Below are 21,762 nucleotides of genomic sequence, written 5' to 3' on the forward strand. Positions count from 1 at the left end.
GAGAAGAAGCAAATGGTGGGGGTAATAATGGTGAATGGAATTATGAAAAAGGTGTAGCATAGCACCACAGCATATCTCGCAAGTGTACAGATTCACAGAATGTCCTGTGTTTTGCTACATATTTTTGGTTCGCTTTTCAAAAATTGTGGTTTTCTGGCAATTCATTGGCAAATCCTTAAAGATTGAAGTCAGAAAATAATGACAGACATTTGATTTTCAGACTTCATGTGCTTCAGAAAATTCATGTTAATGCAAAACCTGTTATTCTATCAACTCTCCATGTTTATAAGAGAAATACTTAAAAATCGTCCTTATTTATTGGGCCTTTGCCCCCCACACACACACACATTTATTTATGCTCAGTCCAGATTTCTTACTTTAAGAGGTCAAGAGGTATGAGTCGCATACTACATTCATGTATTTGGATTTTCTTGTGTCTCTGGTTTATTGTGTTTCTATTTTATTTTATTCCCATGTCTCTATTTTATTAATTTATATGCAAATATTTGCTAGGAATACCACAAGTAAACATTTCTTTTTTAAAATGGAACAGGCACTCATTATGGGATAATACAAAGCAAGCTGTGAGGTTGTTTCCACTTTAAATGGAGGCGGTGACTTTCCCAAACATTCTACTTCCTGTTCTCTGAAAATGAAACTAAAAAAAAAAAATCAGAGTGTCTGCTGTCAGTCAGCAGTATGTGGAGGTTGTACATGCAGTTTATTTGTTCAGTGATACTAGATCGTGGACACCAGCTTTGCAGGCCCTTTGTTAGCAGAATTTGATACAAAAATAATTACTACAAAAAGGTACACAGCAAATCAACTAAAACCTTCCTATCCATTGTGTAGATATGTGATTATGTGAATTCTCTACTGACTGAAGTGATTTAAAGAGCAAAAAATTGAAGTTAGAGGATCTAAACCAGGAAACAGACTGCAGGGAGAAAGCAGAGATGCTAAAAATGTGTGTTACAAATATGGGAACAGAGCAGTGCTGTGGTGAACACAGACGGAGACTGGAGTTGTTCTGTCAGGAGGATGAGACCTTTATCTGTACAATGTGTGTTCCCAGACATTCCAGGCACAGTTTTGTGTTCCTGCATGAGGCAATCAGCGGGTATAAGGTAAGGGACCCTGTCTGATAAGTAACATTAAGTAACTTGTTCACAACTTTTGTGAAATGTCATACTTGGAAGTGGTAAGTTAGTTTATGGCTCGTGACTGTATGCCAGAAAAATAAATAATAATAATGCAAGTACAGGAGCACAAAGAATGTTTTTGATGTATTGCATCCTGATTGTGAGCAAAATTCTCATGCTGTGAGAAGAGAGAAGGGGTGGGGAGTGAACTGAGGAGGGAGACAATGCTATTACCAGTACAGAAGATTGCAGTTGTTTCTGGTAATGTAGCTATGGGAAAATTCAGTGGCTGTGTTACTGAAAAAAAAACTTCACTGGTATATAGCTATCCCAACATGACTATGATTAATAGTAGAAAACATTTAACAGACAAATCTGATGCTTTCATTCTAATGCACATTATTTTTAATTCAGCTGTAATTCCCACAGGAAAAAACAGGATTATTGTGCTGTATGTAAAATGTAAACAGCACTACATCCTTTGGTGGAACATTAAGAAAAACATTACATATGTCGAAAACAAATTAAATAATTAATCATTTAATCTTGCAAGAACCATTTTTTAAACAAATTCCTCACTGAGGCCTGCTTGTACAAAAGTGTTGTCTCGGTTTTCCTTTTTGGAAATATAAATGTAATGCTATTCTTTGACTGGGTAACCAGTGCATTAGAATAGAATAGAACGGTGCTGTGGATATGGCCTTGTTAAACTTTAGCAAGGCAAGTAATGTGGAACTGCACATTTTTAATGAATAAATTAGAATGGCTTGTAGTTAGGGTACTGCCATTTGGTTTATGTGTTGAACCTGTTTCAGAAAAGGCCACTGTCAGAGGTAAGCCTTCACATGGCTGCTACCATTGGTGGTGGTCCTGATTCAGAGACAAACCCACTGCAATGATTCTATACAGTCTGTAGGATCTGCATGGGTGACTTTCCACTTGGTCGAGCTATATGTTAATGAGGCATTCCGGGGGAGCAGCCTATGTTGTTTAGCATGTGCTTTCCCCTGGAAATGCCTCCATTAAGGCATTTACCGAATCGCTTGGCTGTGTAAGCAAGCTCAGCCAGCTGAGTTAATTAACTTGGCCAAAACTTCACGTTCACCTATTAATGACAATTGGTAAGATTGCATTTGAAATAAGTGCTGGGAAGTTTAGCAGACAGGTTGTTATTTGTGTGTACATGCTTCTGTCTTTGTATGGGTATGTATGTTTGTGTGAATGTATGCAGAAGGAGGTCTGGTATTAGGTGAGAAATTTTGTGTCTGCCTGGGTGGTTAGAGTAGAAGGGGGTTAGTTACGGGATAGGTGTGTGTCTGTGTGTGTCTTACCTCTTAACCTCCACTTGACTAAAGAGAAAATCCTGCAATATTGTGAGGGACGACACTAGGGATGAACTTTAAAATTACCAAAGTTACTAGAAAAGTTAATAGAAGAAGAAATTTGCAGCACGGAAGATGTATGGACAGGGATGGGGCCATAAGACACCAGGGTAATATGACAATAAGTCACTTAAAACTATTCCCCTCTTAATTTTTGTTTTGCACCGTCTACCCTTGAACACAGAAATCAGCCCCTCAAGGCACTGTATCAACCTTAAACACCAGGGTGTATGATATAAAGTACCCCAAGTTTAAACAAAAAAAATACAAAGACGAAAAAAGAGCTTCAAACCTGTATCTTGGGGGTACAGAAAGCAGTCTTACAGTAGCAGAACTTTGTCATGTTATAACACTAGGACCAGATAGACTATTTCAATATTACCGTAAGTCACTTTAAAAAGTAAATATAATGGAGGAAAATTATAATTCTGTATATCATATTGAAAGCAACTTCTTAAAGCAGAGCTTTAATACTGTACACCAAATGAACACTTCACAAAAGCAGACCTCTTGTAACCTGATGTAGGTTTTAGCAGTAATACCTCCATGAAACTTTAATTTCAACTGGCATTATTGACTGACTGTAATGGTCCATGAGTTACTAGGGACAAGGCAGATATAATGGGCAAAATCAGGAGCTTTCTGTAAAATCAGGGGCAGTTGAGAGGGGGTGGGGTTGCGTAAGTGAGGGAGAGGGGATCAATATGCTTCTACACAGCCCTGCTGCAAACTTCTGGACAAAACCAGCAGGAATGCTAGATGATAGCAGGGGACATTTTTTTTTAAATGTTACTCTCACTAACATTACAACTTATTACAGCTACAGGCCCAACGCTTCAATACATTTTCTAAACAATGATAAGAATTAAACTGTCTGTCGTTTTGACTTACTGTAATAATTTGGCAAAGAGTAACTCAGGCGTCCAAAGGCAAGCTCAGGAAGGACAGAAACCTCCCGCGCAGCAGAAGTGCAGGGAAACAGCAGGAGGCTACATCAGCGAAGTTCTAGACTCTCAGGGACAGGTGAGAGGTATGGTGGTGTGTCTGAATATGTACACCTGTGTGATAGAGTGAGTGAGGGGGATGCGTTTGCCATTATGTTGCATGGGCCACCAAAGGTGATTAATTCAGGAAAGTGCTGATTGTCACTAATGGTAGCTCCGTGCAATTCAGAGACTTGCAAATTAGCCAGTAATGAAGTCTTTTTGTCATTGTTGTTAAAATGTCTCTACATTTTATTTTCCACTTTTTTTGCTGTAGCATTTAACCTCAGAGGTGAATGTGATTCTTTCTGAATCCCAGGATATTTCACTAGATAAGAATTGGAGTTCAAAAAAATTCTAGTGAGGAAATTAAGACAAGAAGAAAGAACAATATACTGTCAACTTATTTCCTGCAATGTGTATTTTAAAATTTTCCTGAATCTAGTTTTTGTTCATTTCTAAAAAAAAATATTTATACTGCAGTAATTAATAATAATAACTTAATCACAGAAAGCTAAGTACTACTGGAGGAGAGGTCCTTTATTTTACTTTTATATATTAAAAAATTGGACTTTGTAGGCTTTGTTTACTTATGCTGAAATGCAAAATTACAAGTATTCATTGGTTCAGACTATTTTTCTGCTAATGGTCACACTTCATACCTTTCAGAATTTCACTTAAGCAAAAATATATTCTAAAACATAGTTGAAGTGAAAATAGGAAATTCAAAGTGAAATAGTTGACACTTTGGGAAAATATACTCCAGAAATGCATTGGCTCCCAGAATGACTAAAAGTATCCTAACAACTATCACCAAAACCTGATTTCTTGACTGTCAGGTAAACTTCCTACTAGGTGGCACTTCAGGCAAATGCTGACCGGGCATGTGTACACAGAGGGCCACAGTAAATGAGGCATACTCTGAGGAAATAAATTGTGGCAAGTTTAGTACTGCTTGGTTCAGTATTTTTGGTGCCGTTATAAAAGACATTATAGAAATATTGAAGGAAAATTTCCCTTTTTGCTAATACCACCAAACAAGAATATTTTGAGAGGATGCTGAAATACTTCCCAGAATAGAATGGATTGTACTAAAAACGGACAGTTTAATTCAATTTATGGCACAAAAAGTAATGCGTCTGGAAAGGGAGAACTGAAAGGAGTGCACAGTTGGAAAGTAAGAAAAGCAGTAACATCAGCAGGTGAGGAGAGGGATCTCTCCAATTATGTCACACATCCTGTATTTCACCAGCTGTTTCTTTAGGTAATGTAAGAAAAGGTATCAGAAAACAGAAAAAAAAGGGGTTACCAAGGCCACTGAAAAATTGCAACCATAACTTTTCTACAATTTGTGCAGTTTTCAGCATGTTCTTGATGCACAAAATTATTTATAACTAAACCTGAAGTTACAATGCATCAGAGAAAATGATATTTTCTTGTGACATCATTTGCATGCAACACATTTGACAAAACCAGTGAACAAAACACACACTTCAATTACTTTTGGGACATTATTCTCAGCCCCTTGTAAAACCTCATACCATCCCAGTATAATGGAAGTGTGTATTGTGTTTGGGGGTACAGCACCATAAATTCTTACACAGTTAAATTTTATCCCAGAATGCACCCCTGTATTACTAATGGTCATCTTGGTGCTGTGATGCTTGGTTGATGAGTTGTATGTGTGTATGCTAAAGTGCTAAATGCTAAAGAAATGCTAACTCCACTATAGAAATTGTTCCTTTTGCCAAACTTCTTGGGGCAAGCATCTAAAATTTGATACCCATATTCAACTAAATATTAAGAAAACCATCAGAAACTTGGCATGCTGTACAGAAACTCACACTTCCTCTCCCCCTCAACTAAATAGGCCCTCGCCTCAACCTACTTACTACCCTGTCCGATGTATGGTGCTCCCTTACTAACCAACCTATCTTCCTCCATCTCTTCTAAATTGGAAACCTGCTACAACAAAATCTCAAAGTTCGCAACTACATTCAAATACTCTGCTCACCACCGTATACTGCTCCACCAGCTGCAATGGCTAGAACTTCCCAACTACCTGGACTACCTCCAACTCTGTACAGCTCACAAGCTTATTTTCAGACTTAATACATGTCCTGCACTTGCAAACATCTTACCTCCATACACCCCTCACAGACTCCTTAGATCTGCCCACCAGAATCTAATCTCTGTGTCCAAACCAAATCGTCCCGCTGGTCAGCTACTACTATCCTTTACCTTAGCCAAAATATGGAACTCTCTCCCTCCATCTCTGACTGTCTGAAAACTTTGAAGTCTTCAAAACCCAGCTCCATTCCTACCTCTCCCATAGTTGGAAGCGGAATTGCACTCTACCTACACTTTTATTACATTCAAAGTACCATTTTTTCCTTACCCACTAGGGATTAATCGCTTGATAACTACTTTCAGATCACTATCAGACATTTCTAACCTATGAACAAATTCTACTCTCTGCTACTGTTCTCAACCTATAAACATGTAAATATGTATTATGTATTGTATATATGTTACAGTTCAACTGTGCTTAATTTGCTATTTAACACCTACAAGTTGTTTACTGTACCTTTTGCAGCTATGTATTGTATTTTGAAGTATATACCTTTTACTATGTACTATGTATTCTGAATTATGTAGTTTTTACTTTGTACTATGGAGCTTTTCTCCCCGGGCCTCCACTGAAAATGGGCTCTTTGAGCCCAGTGGACCTCCCCGGTCACCAAACTGGAAATAAAGTACATCATACTTGTAGTGTTAAGGCAGTTGTTAGATTTTTGTTGATGTTTAAGGAATTATTTAGGAATGTGTAGTCCCCAGAGTTTCTGTGACAAATTAGTAGGTAATCGGTAATGCATGATAATGAGTGCATCATACAGTTTACTGCACATTCACGGGCTTTGTGTGGCAAGAACCTGAATTGTCAGCTCCGTATAGTGCTTGGGTTTGTGGCAGTATCTGTGCCCTGCACACTCAGGTTCTGTGCAGCATGAGCCTGAACCTGAACTGTGATCACAGTGCAGTCCGTGGGTATGTAACCGTCTCTGTGCCCTGCACACACAGTTACCTTATCCTTATAATTTTTTTTGTTTATATTAAAGATTAAATTGAGAAAGTATAATTATTTACTTTGTTATACTTTGGTTTGGTACAGAACATTCCCTTCACTAAAGGTTAGCTGTGCTTTCGAAGCATCTCTCGCTAAGAAAGGTTTGCCCTACATTGAGGCATATCTGTCTGTACCAAATGTCAGCCATGCTTTTGAGTAATGTCTCTCTGTCTATCAACTTGATAGAGGCACTGAGAACTAACGTTGGGCGGCATGATGCCTGGGCACTTCTATGGGCTAGGCTTGTAAAGGCTCCAAGGCTGTTAGCCTAGTACTTACCTATGAACCTATAAGGTTAGTCATGCTTTTGAGGCATGTCTTGCCACCAATGGTTAGCCATGCTTTTGTGGCTTGTCTTGCCACTAATAGTTAGCCATGCTTTTGTGGCTTGTGTTTGCTACAGACAGTTAGCCATCCTTTTGTGGCTTATGTTACCACTGATGTTTAGCAGTGCTTTTCTGGCTTGTGTTGCCACCAACACATTGCCATGTCTGGATTATATGTATGACTGCTGATACATTCACTGTTTTCTTAAAAATCTACTTGGTCCAGCCTCTGCATTAATAAATGAGAGATTGATGATGTTAATGTGCCTGTGTAAGTTAGGCAGTTATAATCACCATTTCTCAACACTATTCAATGCACTCACTTCATGATGCACCCTAATAAACTGTGACACTATCATTGTACCAATCCATAAAAAGTTATTTTGCATTGATATGTGAAAATGTTTCAGCTACTATGTAAAATATCTTGATGGAATATTGCAGTGACAGTACAACTATTCATACCCATAGATGACCTGTTGAAATTGTTTAGCCTGTCTGGTACAGATGGATAAATCTCTGTGACTTGTGTAACCCAGGATTGATTAGTAATCTCAGTGCCACTGGATCCCAATGGGGATAGCAACAGCGAGTGGCCAGTATTGCCTCACCCATATTTTGAGGAGGGAAGCAGCCTGCTGCACAGCATTTGTGACGCCTGGCACTGGTGAGATAAACTGTGGTCAAGCTGCATTCACAGAACTACAAAACAGCACTTTTGCTGCAGCCAGCATGTGTGGAGGCATCATAAATGCATTGTGTTTGGGGTTACTGTCCTACCAGTACCAGCATGTGTGGAGGTGTGCATGCATTATGTTTGGAGGGTCTGTCCTCCCTGTGCCAGTATGTGTGGAGGTATACATGCATTGTGTGTTTGGAGGTTCTGTCCTCCCTGTGCCAGCATGTGTGGAGGCATGCATGTATTATGTGTTTGGAGCGTCTGTCCTCCCTGTGCCAGCATGCATGGCAAGATGCCAAAGGTAGCGGAAATTAGGCTGCTTTAAGCAAAATTCTTTGGGAAGTAATGTGGATGTTGGCACAGCAGGGAGCTAAGTTATCATCCACATAGCCTGTTCTAGTGACAGATCTTCATTCCTGGACTTCTAAAGAAAGCCAAGTGGCACTCATCTGGGAGAATAAGCTGGGTACTTTTACCTTAGTGCTAAGGGAGCTAATCAATCAGTGTAAGTGAACAGTCTCAGTACCACAATAAGCCAAATAAAGCATCTGACTGTGGAAAAGATGGATTAGACTGCGGTATTGGTTAAAGATGTATGACCAATAAAATGAGGCAGTGTAAGACAGTTAGCAAAGAGTAAAAAGCATACACAGACAAAACCCTTCAGTAAAAGCTGCAAGAAAGACTAGTGCTTTCACTGTGTAATGCTGTAAAGCTGCTCCTGGAAGCCCATGGAATATATGCAAATGACCTCTTTAGGACATATCAGTGTTTTAGCTACATGAATTCTTAATGCCCATTACGTTTTTCTTTTTAAATTTTTATGGGTATATTTGGGCCAATAAAGCCAAACTGTCAACAAAAACAGAAGCCAGCAGCTGTGAGCTGTATAAACTAATTTAATTAGTTAAAAAATAAAAAAACACAAGGATAACAGACTATGGTGTTAACCTAGCCTTCATCAGTGTAAATTCCCAAAACATCTTGAGGTTCTTTTATACACACAAAAATAATTAGTTACAAAGTTTCATTGGTGAGCTCATGAATATTCATTAGTATAAAAAATCATAAATATTAATTTATTGGTTGTTATGCACCTTGGATGTTAGTGCATTATACACCAGCATACCACAGTGGGCAGGGCTAGATGCAGTAGAATATTGGCTATACAAATCAGAGCTATATAAACCTGGCTTTAACACTTTTCTTATATGCCTAACTGAACATGTTCTCACCAAACATGTTTTCTTCTATGGAAAACAATGTTCTCTTCAAATACGAGGTACTGCAATGGGCGCATCATTTGCCCCCATATATGCAGATCTATATATAGCATACATAGAAGAACAAATCATTTATGATGATACTCACTTTTATTTAATGGAAATTGATATTTGGCGTAGATATCTGGATGATTGCTGGATGGTGTGGAGGTCTGATGTGGAATTCGGAATATATCTGACCCGACACTTGCAGCAGCTGGAGAGCAAAGTTCCTCCCTGCAAGAGGATTAGGGTCTCAAAAAAAAAATTCCCTGCCCCTCTGAAAGAACTCAAAAAAGCTATTCAGTTACGCTTGCTCAGTCAGGGGTGACCTAGTGGACACATTGTCAACGGGACTTGAACTCTGAACATTTGACACCTTGCTTCACCTCAAAAATCAAAATCCAAGGGCAGGAAGACCCAGGAAACACCTAACTACCAATGCTATTAGACGAGCGTATTGGAAGATAGATTCGATACCTTAGAGGACAGCCTGTGGAACAAAACAAAAATATATGATATGTGAGGCATGTGCTGCCAATTTTGCAGAAATCTTGGGAGCTCGATGAGGAGATCGCAAAATAAATAATATACCCCTGCAAATGTCACGCCTGCGACTAAACTGCAAGATAGTAGAAAAGCAAAATAATGACTAAAGGTTAACTAAGGGCATGAACCATAAACTGTAAGAATAATTGATGGAATTTGTTGAGTATCTCAATGCCAATAAATGGGGTTTACAATTTACTATCAACTATGACCAACACAAGATCACATATTTGGATGTGCTGGTCACAAGGAATAAGGATAACACCCTCCATACAGAAGTATTCAGAAAATATCCAGAATACAACACCTTACTCCACGCATCCAGCTTTCATCCAGCACATATCACTAAAAACATCCCCAAGTCTCCTTATTAGTATGAGACGTATTTGTTCAGAAGAAAATACCTTTGAGGTTTTTCGCAAAGATTTGTCGAATAGGTTTCAGGAAAGGGGCCACAGTATGGGTTATGTACATACAGCAAGCAATTATGCTGCAAATTTGGACAGGGAAGACCTCCTTAAGTATAAACATAAATTACAGAACACAAATAATAATCTACGATTTATTACTACTTACGGTAGAAATACTAACAGAGTCATTGATGCCATTAGACGACACTGGAATATCCTTCTAGCCGACAATGTTTTGTCACAACATTTATCCTAGACCTGCATGTTCTCATTTAGAAAGGGGAAAAATCTTGGATCTCATTTCAGTCACTACAAACATCACCATGATGCCACTTACCAGAATATGACCCAAACCTTAATTTCTGGAGATAAACTTGTGGGCTGCATGCCATGTGGTCATTGCAGCCATTGTAAACGTGCTAAAAAACAAACAATTCTCCAGCAGCAATTGCAGTACTATATATGACATCAGGTTTTTTGTAAATTGCAGCACGGATTGGATCATTTATATGGCCTCTTGCAGTTGTCCTGCATTTTACATAGGACAGACATCTAGACCTCTCAAGTTACATATTTATGAACACCTCAGTGATGTTAAATGTAAAAGAATGAGGCCCTGTATAAACATACTCTTAAACATACTACATCAAAATTTAATTTTACCATCATTGATAAAATAATAGGTGACAGATCTAATAAATCTGGTTGGCACAGCAAACTAAATATAAAAGAAAAGAAATGGATTGTGAAATTAGGTGGACTTTTCCAGCCTGGTCTTAATGAATATTTATGACTTTGTATACTAATGAATATTCATGAGCTCACCAATGAAACTTTGTGACTAATTATTTCTGTGTGTATAAAAGAACCTCAAGATGTTTTGGGAATTTACACTGATGAAGGCTAGGTTAACACCATAGCTGAATCCTGTTAACCTTGTGTTTTTTTATTTTTTAACTAATTAAATTAGTTCATACAGCTCACAGTTGCTGGCTTCTGCTTTTTGTTGACCATGTGTTTTTGAGCCGTGCAGTCACTTCCGTGCAGGAGAATTCCTTTTGAGTCCAATAAAGCTAAATCCCACTAGCTGTAGACATGCCACATTTCAATAATATTTTTCAAAGAATAAAGTTACCCAAATTTTACAGATTTTGTACCTTTTTTCATCTTGATCCACTTCCCACATGCATGGTATTATTGTTTTGTTTTAAGCAACAGTAAACACGCTTGTCCCGTTTGGAAACATTATCACTGTTCTATTAAGAGGGTATTAGTAGAAATGTTATTGCATTGTGAGTGAAAGTACAGTTGTGTAAAATCTTACTATAACAGTAGATGTCCTTGCCTTCACTGCTACAGTATTTTTAATGTATGGTATTCCCTGCCATGGAAGCCCAATGTCTGGCCAGGATAACAAAGCCTACTCTTGCTTTAAGGTACACTGAACGTCACTCAAATGCTCCTCGTGTAGTGTAGGGAATAAAGGTGATGTTCAGGTGCACCATCCACAGAACTGATTGCCCCAGTAGGAACACCAGTCCAAGGAAACCCAAGGGGTAACTTGTACATCCAGGAAGGAAAAGGACTTTGGCAGATGGAGGAAGGGAGTGAATACTGCAGCAGTGAAGGCAAGGACATCTCTTGTTATGGTAAGATTTTTACACAACTGTATTATATCCCTACATTCACTGCTGCAGTATTTGTTACTTATGGGAGAATGCCAAAGTTCAAGAGGAGACTTTGTGAGGAGGAAGGAGCAGAAGAATCCTCTAAAAAGCCATGAAGAATGGCTCTAGGAAAATCAGCCATGGCTCTAGAGATACCATCCAACTTGTTAAAAGTATGCACAGAAGTCCAAGTAGCTGCTTCAAGAATAGAATTAGTAACTAAGCCCTTGAAAAAAAGTACCAGAAGAAGCCACGGCTCTAGTAGCATGAGTCTTTACAGAAGAAGGAAGGCTCTTGCTATGAAAAGTGTAACAAAAAGAAATGGCCTCAGAAATCCAAGTAGTAGTAGTTTGTTTTGATACTGCTAATCCTAAAGATCTAAGATGAAATGAAACAAACAGCTGATCAGATTTCCTAATAGCCTTCGTCTTATGCAAATAAAATCTGAGCTGTCTATGCACATCCAAAGTATGCAGCACCCCTCTCACTGTCAGTTTGTAGAGAGGGGAAAAAGTAGGCAGATTAATAGACTGATTAAGTGATAGCTCATTAACCACCTTAGGCATAAAAGAAGGGTCAGTATGCAAGGACACACTATCCTCATGAAATATCAAAAAGGAAAACAAGCCATAAGGGCTTGCAACTCAAAAAGCCATCTGGCAGAAGTAAGAGCTAACAAAAGAACAGTCTTCCAAGAACAATGTTGCAAGGAAGCTGAAGCAGCCGACTCAAATTCTCCAAAACAAAATTAAGATCCCTGGGAGGAGAAACAGGCTTCCTGGGAGATCTAATATTAAAGACACCTTTAAGAAATTGTTTAGCCTGAAATCTAGAAGCTAAAGGAGGAGTTAAAGGCAGACAAGCAGAAAGAGATGATAAGTGGTCTTTAGTAGAAGAATAGGCCAAACCAGCATGTGGCAACTCAAACAAATAAGAGAGAACCAAAGGAACATCTACAGTATGCGAGTCCAGATTGCAAGAGAGACACCAAATAGAAAGCCTCTTCCATTGTGATAGGTAGGTTCTCAATAGTAGGTTTCTTAGCCTCCTGCAGGACCTTCAGCACTTCCTCAGAAAAAAAATGTGTCCATGAGGAATCAAAACCCTACCACCCACAGTGTCAGTTGAAGCATGGACAGCTGAGTATGGATGAAAGATTCCTTGTGTTGTGTGAATAGATCCACCCTGTGAGGTAACTTGTGATGATTGCCCTTGGCTAGATGCAAAAGTAGAGGGAACTAGTACTGTCGTGGCCAAGAAGATTTTGGGAGCATCCTGCTGAATCTTGAACAGGACGTTTGGAATGAGAGGATGGGGAGGTAATGCATAAAGAAACATCCCCTTCTAAGAAAATGAGAAAGCGTCCACCTTCCATACCAGAGGACCTGGGATTCTGGCACAAAACAGAGAAAGTTTTCTGTTCAGAAGAGAGGCAAATAGATCTACTTGAGGAATACCCCCACTGGTGGACAATGTCCAGAAACGCATCTCTGTGACACATCCATTTGTGGGATTGAGTTAAGGACTTGCTGAAAGTGCCTGCCCCAATGTTCTAATCTGAAGGGATATAAACTGCTTGATACTTGATAGCAGTATCCCATACCAGAAGGGCCAATCTGCAAAGAAGATAAGATCTTATTCCTCCCTGTTTGTTTATATGCCACATCCCTGCAGTATTGTCTGTGAATACCTTGAGAGGCCCTGGAGAGAAAAAGAAGGAAAGGCCTGAAGAGGTCTCATCTGTTTGAAATTGATGTGGTCCTTCTGCTGATGAGGCGATTACACCCCCTGTACCTTTGTGGAGCCAAATATTTCTCCCCATCCAAAGTCTGAAGCATCTTTGAACAGCTTCTGAGAGAAGAGGGGGATAAAATTGGAGACCTGGATTCAGAGACAACTGATTAATCCACCATTGAAATTCCTTTTTGAGACAAGGAAGAAGAGGAACTACAAAGTCTAGAGGATGTGCATGTTGAAGCCACACTGACTTCAGAAACCACTGGAATTTTCTCATATGAAGTTTGGCCACAGGGAGTATCATAATGGTGAATGCCATGAAACCCAGAGCTCCGAGAAACTCCCTGGCAGTAATGGAAGCCAGAGGAAGAAGAGTTTGAAAGAAAGAAATGAGAGTTAAGGCCTTTGGAGGAGGCAGGGATGCTAGCATTAGCACTGTCGGAATCCTGCAACTGAGAAGACATGATCCTGAAAAGGAGTCGGAGAAGACTTTTTGAAGTTTATTGTGAACCCCAGACTGAAGAAATGAAAAGGCAAAATGAAGATTTTGCAAAAGAATCTCTGGAGAAGCTGCCTGAATCAGTAGGTCATCCAAGTAAGGAAATATTTGGATACCTTGAAGCCCTCAAAAAGTAATCACAGGAGCAAGGCAACTGGTGAACACTCTTGTGGCAATAGAAAGGCCAGAGTGCAAAGCAAAGCACTGAAAATGCCAGGGAGCAACAGAGAAATGCAAAAACTTCCTGAAAAAGTGGATGGATCGGAATTTGGAGATAAGCATCCTTAAGATCCCGAGATACCACATAGGCCTGAGGGAGCAAGAGAGGATACAGTCTGAAGGGGCAACATCTGAAAGGAAGGCACCTTCAGAAAAGTGTTTAGATGAGAGAGGTCTAGAGTTGGTCTTCTAGTGCTCTCTTTTTCTGTGCAATAGAAACATTCTTTAGTAAAACCCCTTCCCCCTTTGGGACACAGGCACCTCTTGAATAGTAGACCAGTAAAATCTGTTTATTCTTCACTCTCACTCTAGCGCCTTTGAGTGAGAGAGTGAGGCCAACCTTTTTGTTATCTCTTCGTTTTTTTTTTTCTTTTTTCTTTTTTTTGTTTTTTTTACCTCTTGAATAGTAGTCTGATACAAGAGATCTCAAAGAAATTTTGGGAAAGAAGGAAGTTGTTCCCGACGAGGCTGAGGAATGCCCATAAAAGGAGGACAGCATTTCCACACCATGAAGTACCCCTGACAAATGATTGACAGAACCCAAGAATCCTGGTTGATCTGAAGCCAAACAGAAAGAGAAAAGTAAAGAGAAAGAAGAATGTGGCTGTGAAGAGAGGGATAATCATACAGCACCTGGTTTGTCAGGAAAGGCTTCTGAATCCCTTATGTCTAAGTGGCCTTAGTAGGAGGAGCCCATTTGCCACTCTTTACCTTTAGTAGAATGATGAGATTTCCTGTGAACAAAGGCTGGCTTATTGGAGTAGTTTCTCTGAAATTTAGGCACAGGAGAAAAACACACATGTTTAAGTTCCTGTAAGGCCTTACCCTTATCCTGAAGGGACTTAAACCAGCAGTATCCAGAGGAGCATCCATCAACTTAGCCTTAATATCATTAAGTAGAGGTTGAAGCCTAAGCCATGAATACCTCCTCACTGAACCAAAAGCAGCAGCCGTAGAAGAGGCATCTGCTGCATCATAATTACATTTAATAGAATGATGAACCATTTGAGAGGAAGTCTCAAGCAAGGAAAGAGCAGAAGTTTTACCCTCGAGTCTGGAAGATAAGAAATAAGTTGACAGGCCTCAGAAAGGACAGCCAACACATACCTAGACATAGGAGTCTGATAATTAATAGCCCTAAAAGCTTGAGTAGCAGAAGTGTAAACCTTCTTAACCAGCCTTTCCATGGTTCTGCTGTCTTTGTCAGAAGGCAGTAACTTGGGCAAAAGAAGCAATTGAATTGGCTTATCAGAGGCTACAGACATCATAGAGGAGTCAACAGCAGGACATTTGTACAAAAAGTTACAATCCTCAAACCTATCAAGATTGTTGGGAGCACAGGGCAGAGAATTAGGAGCTTTACAGGCACTGGAAAAAGCATCCATCAAAGCAGTCAAAACAGGAGAAATAGCTACAGGTTTAGGAGATTTCCATCTGCAGTAACTTATAGTACCTCTTATGGATATCAGAGACCTAAGCACAATCCCATTTAAAAAATTCCATTATCCTAGAGATTGTGTCCCCGAAGGAAATTTCCTCAAAAGGAGTATCAGGACTGTTAGATTCCTCTTCTGACCCATATTCCAAAGGAGAAGGAATTTGAGTAGAATAAGTCAAGGACTCTTCATCAGAATCCGACTCTTCCTCAGAAGAATCCTGTTCTCTAGGCCCTTTAAGGGGAGTAAAGGACCAAGGAGAAGCGGGAACAGAAACCCCCTGAGGAGGCTCTAATGACATTAAAGCATTAAATCACTCCTAAGTAAAGGCCTGCCACTCACTTTGTAGACCCCTATGACCAGAAGAAACATGTTTAGTTTTTAGTTTCTTTTTTTAAGGGCATGTTCACTTTATAAATCTGAAAAGGCTGTGTCCCAGGGCAGCGTTTGATAACCATAGTAGGAACTTCTTCCCTAACTAGAAACTGTGGAACCCCCCTAGCCCCCTCGGAAATAATCAACCCATTTGCAGCAGTGAAATCCGACAACACAAACAGGTGAGCCTGTAGGTTCATAACGAGAAACACCTGGCAGAGGCTGGACAGTAGAAGATTCTGGTCTTGCCTTTTGTATTCACCACCTTCTTCCCTAATGGCTAACCTTCTGGGTAAGAAGTTTCATGGTATCTTTAGCAAGAAGCTTAAGACACTACTTGTCAAGATGCAAGTAAAGGGAAGAAAGCCTTCTATGAAGGGTTTTCAGGATGAATGCCTGACAAATCAAACAAGCTGTATGGTCATGAGATATTTCTAGGCAAAAAAGACACTTATTGTGGCGGGCTTTATGGGGAATCTGTCACCCATGCTGGCATTTACCCTTCCTGGATGACATTAACCCCAAAGAGCAGAAAAAACAAACCCCAAAGGGGTATTTATGTGCAGCGACTCAGACTTCAGCAAACTGGTGTAGGCATTCACCAGAGAATGAAAATGCATTCAAAACTGGCAGAAAATGGACATAAGTGAACAGACTGACAGAAGAAGCGTTTGAACTAGCAGCAAAGAAGTTCTGAGGATGATGCACCTGAATGTCACCTTTATGCCCTATGAGAGGAGCATTTGGGTGATGTTCGGGGTAGGCTTTGGTAGAGTGGCCGGATGTTGGGCTTCCATAGCAGGGGGAATCCCATATGTTCTTAATATTGCAGCAGTGAATGTAAGGACATCACTTTTTTATGGTTTCTAAGTACACAATGAGCAAAGCGTTCCTAAACTATTTCAGTCTGAGAACACTGCTTTTCCTTTTTAGTTTGCTTTTCAAAAGTATTATAACCTGACCTGTTTATCTTTGAGATATACTTTTCTGATGTCAAGGCTGATACCAGAAGTTTGTGACTGACTGCAAACTTGGAGCTCTCATGAACTCTCCCACCAACTCCTAGATTCTTCATGATGGCAAAGCTTATACCTACAAGTGGTGCCTGGACAAGGCTTTAAGTTAAGCACCAAGTGCACCTATCATATAGATTCCTCCCCTCCTTGCAAATTGACATGTAATTAGGGACCTGAGCACACTCATTGACAATTAACTATCCTTTGCACACTGTGAGTTTCACTAACACTATTAAATCTTATCTAGCTCAGTTGATTACCTGAGGTATGTCTTCCAGATCAAAGGAAGTAATCATCCTTCTGTACTTCTCCTTTGCCCAACCCATAATAAAAATAACACCACATTTCTGTATGTACTTGGCTAAAGTTATGACTCTGCTTGAAAGTCTGCTGTGTCTCTTTACTGGGAAATCAAGGACAGACTGCCTTTAAGGCACTTTCTCTTTTCTGTGTGTCCTACTGACTCCTGAGCAGGGCCGGTGTTAGCATTTTGGGGGCCCCCAGCAAGTGTCATTCTGGGGGCCCTACCTAGGAGGGTGGAAGGTGTGGCCATGCCCCCTTCCCTTTATTTCAATCCTCAAAGTTTTCTAGAAAACCAAATTGCCCTGAGAGGCAGATTACAATATCAAGCATGGTCTGAAACTGTTTCAAAGCTCATACCCCCAACTACCAACCTCTCGGCACCTAAGACATAAAGGTCTATATTATGTGATTGAACAGTGAAATGTTCGAACATGTAATAATCAACCCCAAAATGTCGAACTGTCGGAATGTCGAACGGTTCAATGGAGATCTCTGTACAGTGCGGACATGGATGTTTTCCATTTTCTGCACTATAATGAGATCTCTGAGTTGGTATATTTAAGGAGAGGGGGTGTGGGGGGCACAGCCCCCCATGTGAGGGGTGCAGGGGGGCTTGCCCCCCTTCTTAGAGCATTTTTATGGTTTGTTTGGGTGTTTTTATGGGTTTTTTTTGCAGTTCGACATTACGGCATTTCAACATTTAGGGGTCGATTATTACATGTTCGAACATTTCACTGTTCGATCACGTAATATAGACACAGACATAAGATTAGGTCTTTAAAAAACTGGGCTTTTCAGCTAATAAAGATGTTAGAACAGATTTTGCAGTAGCATGCGTTGCATGAACCCACATCTTTTTGAGGGTAACAGACCAAAAATACTAGGTAAACATCTCAACATTGGACGTCATTCTCACAGGCCCTACCCCCACCTAATGTTTCAGCTCATTTCTAGACAAAGCCAAAAAATAATCACAGAACAAAGGCATAACATCAGCGATAGCTTTAAACATTGCTATTATAAACTTACAAAGGTACTAGAATTACAGAGTATGCATTAGTATGAATTAAAACATCAGTACATTCTGCAGAATTTTCACAGCCCCATACCTCCCAATGTTTCAGCATAATAATTCCAGATAAAGCCAAAATTAATTGCAGAGCAGAAATATAATGTTAGCAGTAGTGTTAAGCATTTTGTTTTAAGCTTATAAAGATAATATAACAAGTTTTCCATCAGCATGCATTACAATAATTCCTGTACTGTCTACATTCTCACAGCCCCTACCCGCAACCCTTCAGCACAAGAACTCTAGTCTAGACAAAGCACGGAAGCATAAGACAAAAGCTAAACATCAGGGAAAACCTTTAAAAATGCTTATAAAATGACTGAATGGGTTTTCCCATAATTTGGTGTATTACTTTGCTTCAATCTCAAAGTTTTGCTAGAAAACCAAATTGTTTTGAGGGACAGACCACAAATATCAAGCAACAGTCTCACAGCTTTCACAATGCCCACACTCCCACCACCAACCTCTTAGCACAGTAATTCTGGATGAAGCAAAAAGAAACAAAACAAAAAAGACCAAGACAAACGCGTAACGTTAGGTTTTTAAAACACTTGACTTATGAACCAATAAAGATGCTAGTATAACAGATTTTGCAGTAGCATGCATTGCTTGAACTAACATGTTTTTTTTTCTTTATGTAAAACCGACCAAAACTACCAAACATTAGAACACCATGTGACATTTTCACAACCCCTACCATCCTACTAACCTCTGAGCACAACAATTTTAGATAAAGCCAAAAATAATTGCAGAACAAAGGCGGAACATCAGGCATAGTTTAAAACATAGCTATTATAAAAGGAGAACATTTTGTAGAACAGGGTTTGCATTAAAATTATATTTGTGCATTCTGTAATATTCTTTCAGCACAATTCTGGGCAAAGCAAAAAAAAAAAGGCAGGGCAAAGGCATAACATCAGGCATTTAAACACTTATTTAATAAACTTATAAAGATGCTAGAGCAGGTCTTGCATTGCATGGACTCAAATTTTTCATGAGAGAGAGCAGAAAATCCAAAGCGGACATGAGGACATTCTACAACATTCTCACAGCCCATACTCCCCTCCCAACCTCTCAGCACAACAATTCTGGACAAAGCAGAAAATCCTAGACCAAAGGCATAGCACAAGAGATAGTTGTAAATACTGATGTTACAAACGTAAAGAAGAAATACTAGAATAACAGGGTTTGCATTAGTCTACATTAAATCATCATCTACATTTTCTTAGTCACTATCACCCCACTACCATCCTATCAGCATAAATCTGGACAAAGCAAAAGTAAATAAATAAAAAATATGACTATTCTTATGCAGAACTGAGTAAAAAACTACAATCTGGACATTAATTATCACAGACAAGACCCCCCTTATCTCTTAGCACAAGAATTCTGGACAAAGCTAAAATAAAACTATTTAAACCAAAGCCCCTCTCCACCTCCCACTACCCAATCCTCCAAGAATTCTGGGGAAAATATTACAATCCTCATCTCCCTGTGCCCCCCTCCCAAAAAAAAAGTTTAAAAAAAAAATCAGCAACTTACCTTTTTCTGTAGTGGAAGGCTGCAACTAATCCTCTATTCAAACTAAATTAAAGATTGACCCCCTGATTGCTACCACACAGACCATTTCAGCATTTTTAAATTTGTCCTTAAAAGGACAATTTTTCAGAGCTTTTAAAAATTGCCCTTACAAGGGCAGTTGAAAATGCAGCTGTTTGGCTTGTCCGAATGTTCTAAAGTCCTTGTCCTCCTCACGCCACCAGTAATCCAGTAAAAGATCTCTCGAAAATCCAAGTAGCATAGCAAACTTTTCTCTTGAAAAACAAGAGAAAGGAATGCTTGCTACACATGTGCCATTTTAATGGCAACTGACACAGGAAGTGCGTTGCAAAACCACTTCCTTGAAGAGAAAAAAAAAAAACCTACAACTTACTTCTTTGGTTGCTACAACCAGTCAGGTCCTTGCTTTACTGAAGCGGACCTGATGGAGTGCAGCTTTCAGCTGACATCACATCTTACAGGAAGGCAGTTTTAATGGTCCCGTGAATTCTGCAATGCTGCCGTAATTACGGGTCTACGAGAACCCGAACCGGGCAAAGGTGAAGGAGAAACCCGCGGCCGCTTGTGTGCAAGTTGGCTGCACGTTGTTAGTGGGGGCCCTTGTGTGCAGGGAGATAACTAGGGGACCCCTCGGCCGCGGGTTTGGCGGGTGCCTAACACCGGCTATGCTCCTGAGGTAGGACCTCTGCTGGATCCTTCTAGCTTTTGCCTTGAAGGATCCAGCCTTATTTGACATTCTGCACTTCTACAAAACAAACAATGCCTTAAACACCTACTGCAGGGAACTGAATTTCTACTGCATCATAAATAAGACCTGCTGGTATGATAGATATCTATCTCAAACAGCCCCTCTCTCTCATGGATAGAGTTGTCACCTTGTCACCCACGGTCAAGTACAAAGGTTAGAACTTAACGTTTATGCCTAAATGAAAGCTTATTCTTGTAGCATTTTAGTTGCTTATTCTGTTTCTTATAACATTTAGATATTTTAGATACAGAATAACTGTTTTTGCAACTATTACATAAACTATAGGAAATCATTTTGTCCTAAAATCTCAGGACATTTGCCATTTTTAAATTTTTTTGTCTGGACACAACTGCCCAAAGAGGGACTGTCCCTCGCAAAGTGGGACAGGAGGTAACCCTACTCATGGAATTGATGTCCCTTAGATGTAAAAGTGAAGTGGCTCCCTGAACCTCTTCAGGTGCAACCTGCACAGTAGATAGGAAACCAGAAAAGTCACCTCGATACTGTCCCTCAAATCCATAATAAAAGGGGACAAAATTAGGTAGCAGTATTTTTATGTTGTAGGTAACTGAAGAAACAGGATCTTGAGGCTAGGTTACAAACTGCTGAGTCTAACCAATAGCCTAGTATAAACCTATGGACCTGTGATCTAATTTGTGTGATTTATGTAGGTTGTATGTTAGCAGACAGTCATTGGATGGAGTTAACTTTGACAAGTATTTTGCTACACAAAATTGTCTGGTAACTAAGAACAGGTCAGAACTGATTGAAGCAATTAAGTGTATGTATTTGCAAGAAGACACCATTAACCACATTAGTGAAAAAAATAATAGCCCACATAATTGTCCAAGCAGAGTATCCCTTGGGTAGGGACATGGGCTGCCAAGTATCTATGGAGTCCTTACCCATCAAGCGATCCAGTTTCTATGACTTCATTACACAAAACTGTATTTACAGTTTTTGCTTACCAGTGTTTGTCCCATTTTGTTTTAGTTGCATGATGACCACTCCCATTCTCAGGTTTTAACCCTCCACTGTCATTTAAACATGGGATTAAAGGATGCGCTCCATTTGTATATATAACATTCATCAATACCATAAGGGAAAATCAACCTTTTCTAGAATAGGACCTAACATTTCAATGTACAATCCTTCAGGGTATCATTAAATGAACACTTGGACAATGTAGCTGAATATGTTTTCATGGTGTAGGTGAAACCACTTATTTACCACAGTATAACCGTATCCTGTACAATTGCTTGTCATTTTTGAC

The 21,762-nt window shown here is 39.6% G+C and overlaps 1 protein-coding gene across 1 annotated transcript in view; it reads left to right on the forward strand.

Annotated features, from left to right (window-relative positions):
- The first annotated feature begins 667 nt into the window (after positions 1-667).
- The window catches only part of LOC122813860 (zinc finger protein 550-like), a 145,907-nt gene continuing 124,812 nt past the window's right edge, over positions 668-21,762 (forward strand). Inside the window, exon 1 of the mRNA XM_044086399.1 lies at positions 668-1,127. Coding sequence (XP_043942334.1) covers positions 957-1,127 — 171 coding nt within the window. The 5' untranslated portion in view covers positions 668-956. The remainder of the gene's footprint in view (positions 1,128-21,762) is intronic.

Source organism: Protopterus annectens, chromosome 10.part0 (assembly GCF_019279795.1).
Source record: "Protopterus annectens isolate FY-2018-M chromosome 10.part0, PAN1.0, whole genome shotgun sequence".
In the NCBI taxonomy this organism is placed as follows: domain Eukaryota; kingdom Metazoa; phylum Chordata; order Ceratodontiformes; family Protopteridae; genus Protopterus; species Protopterus annectens.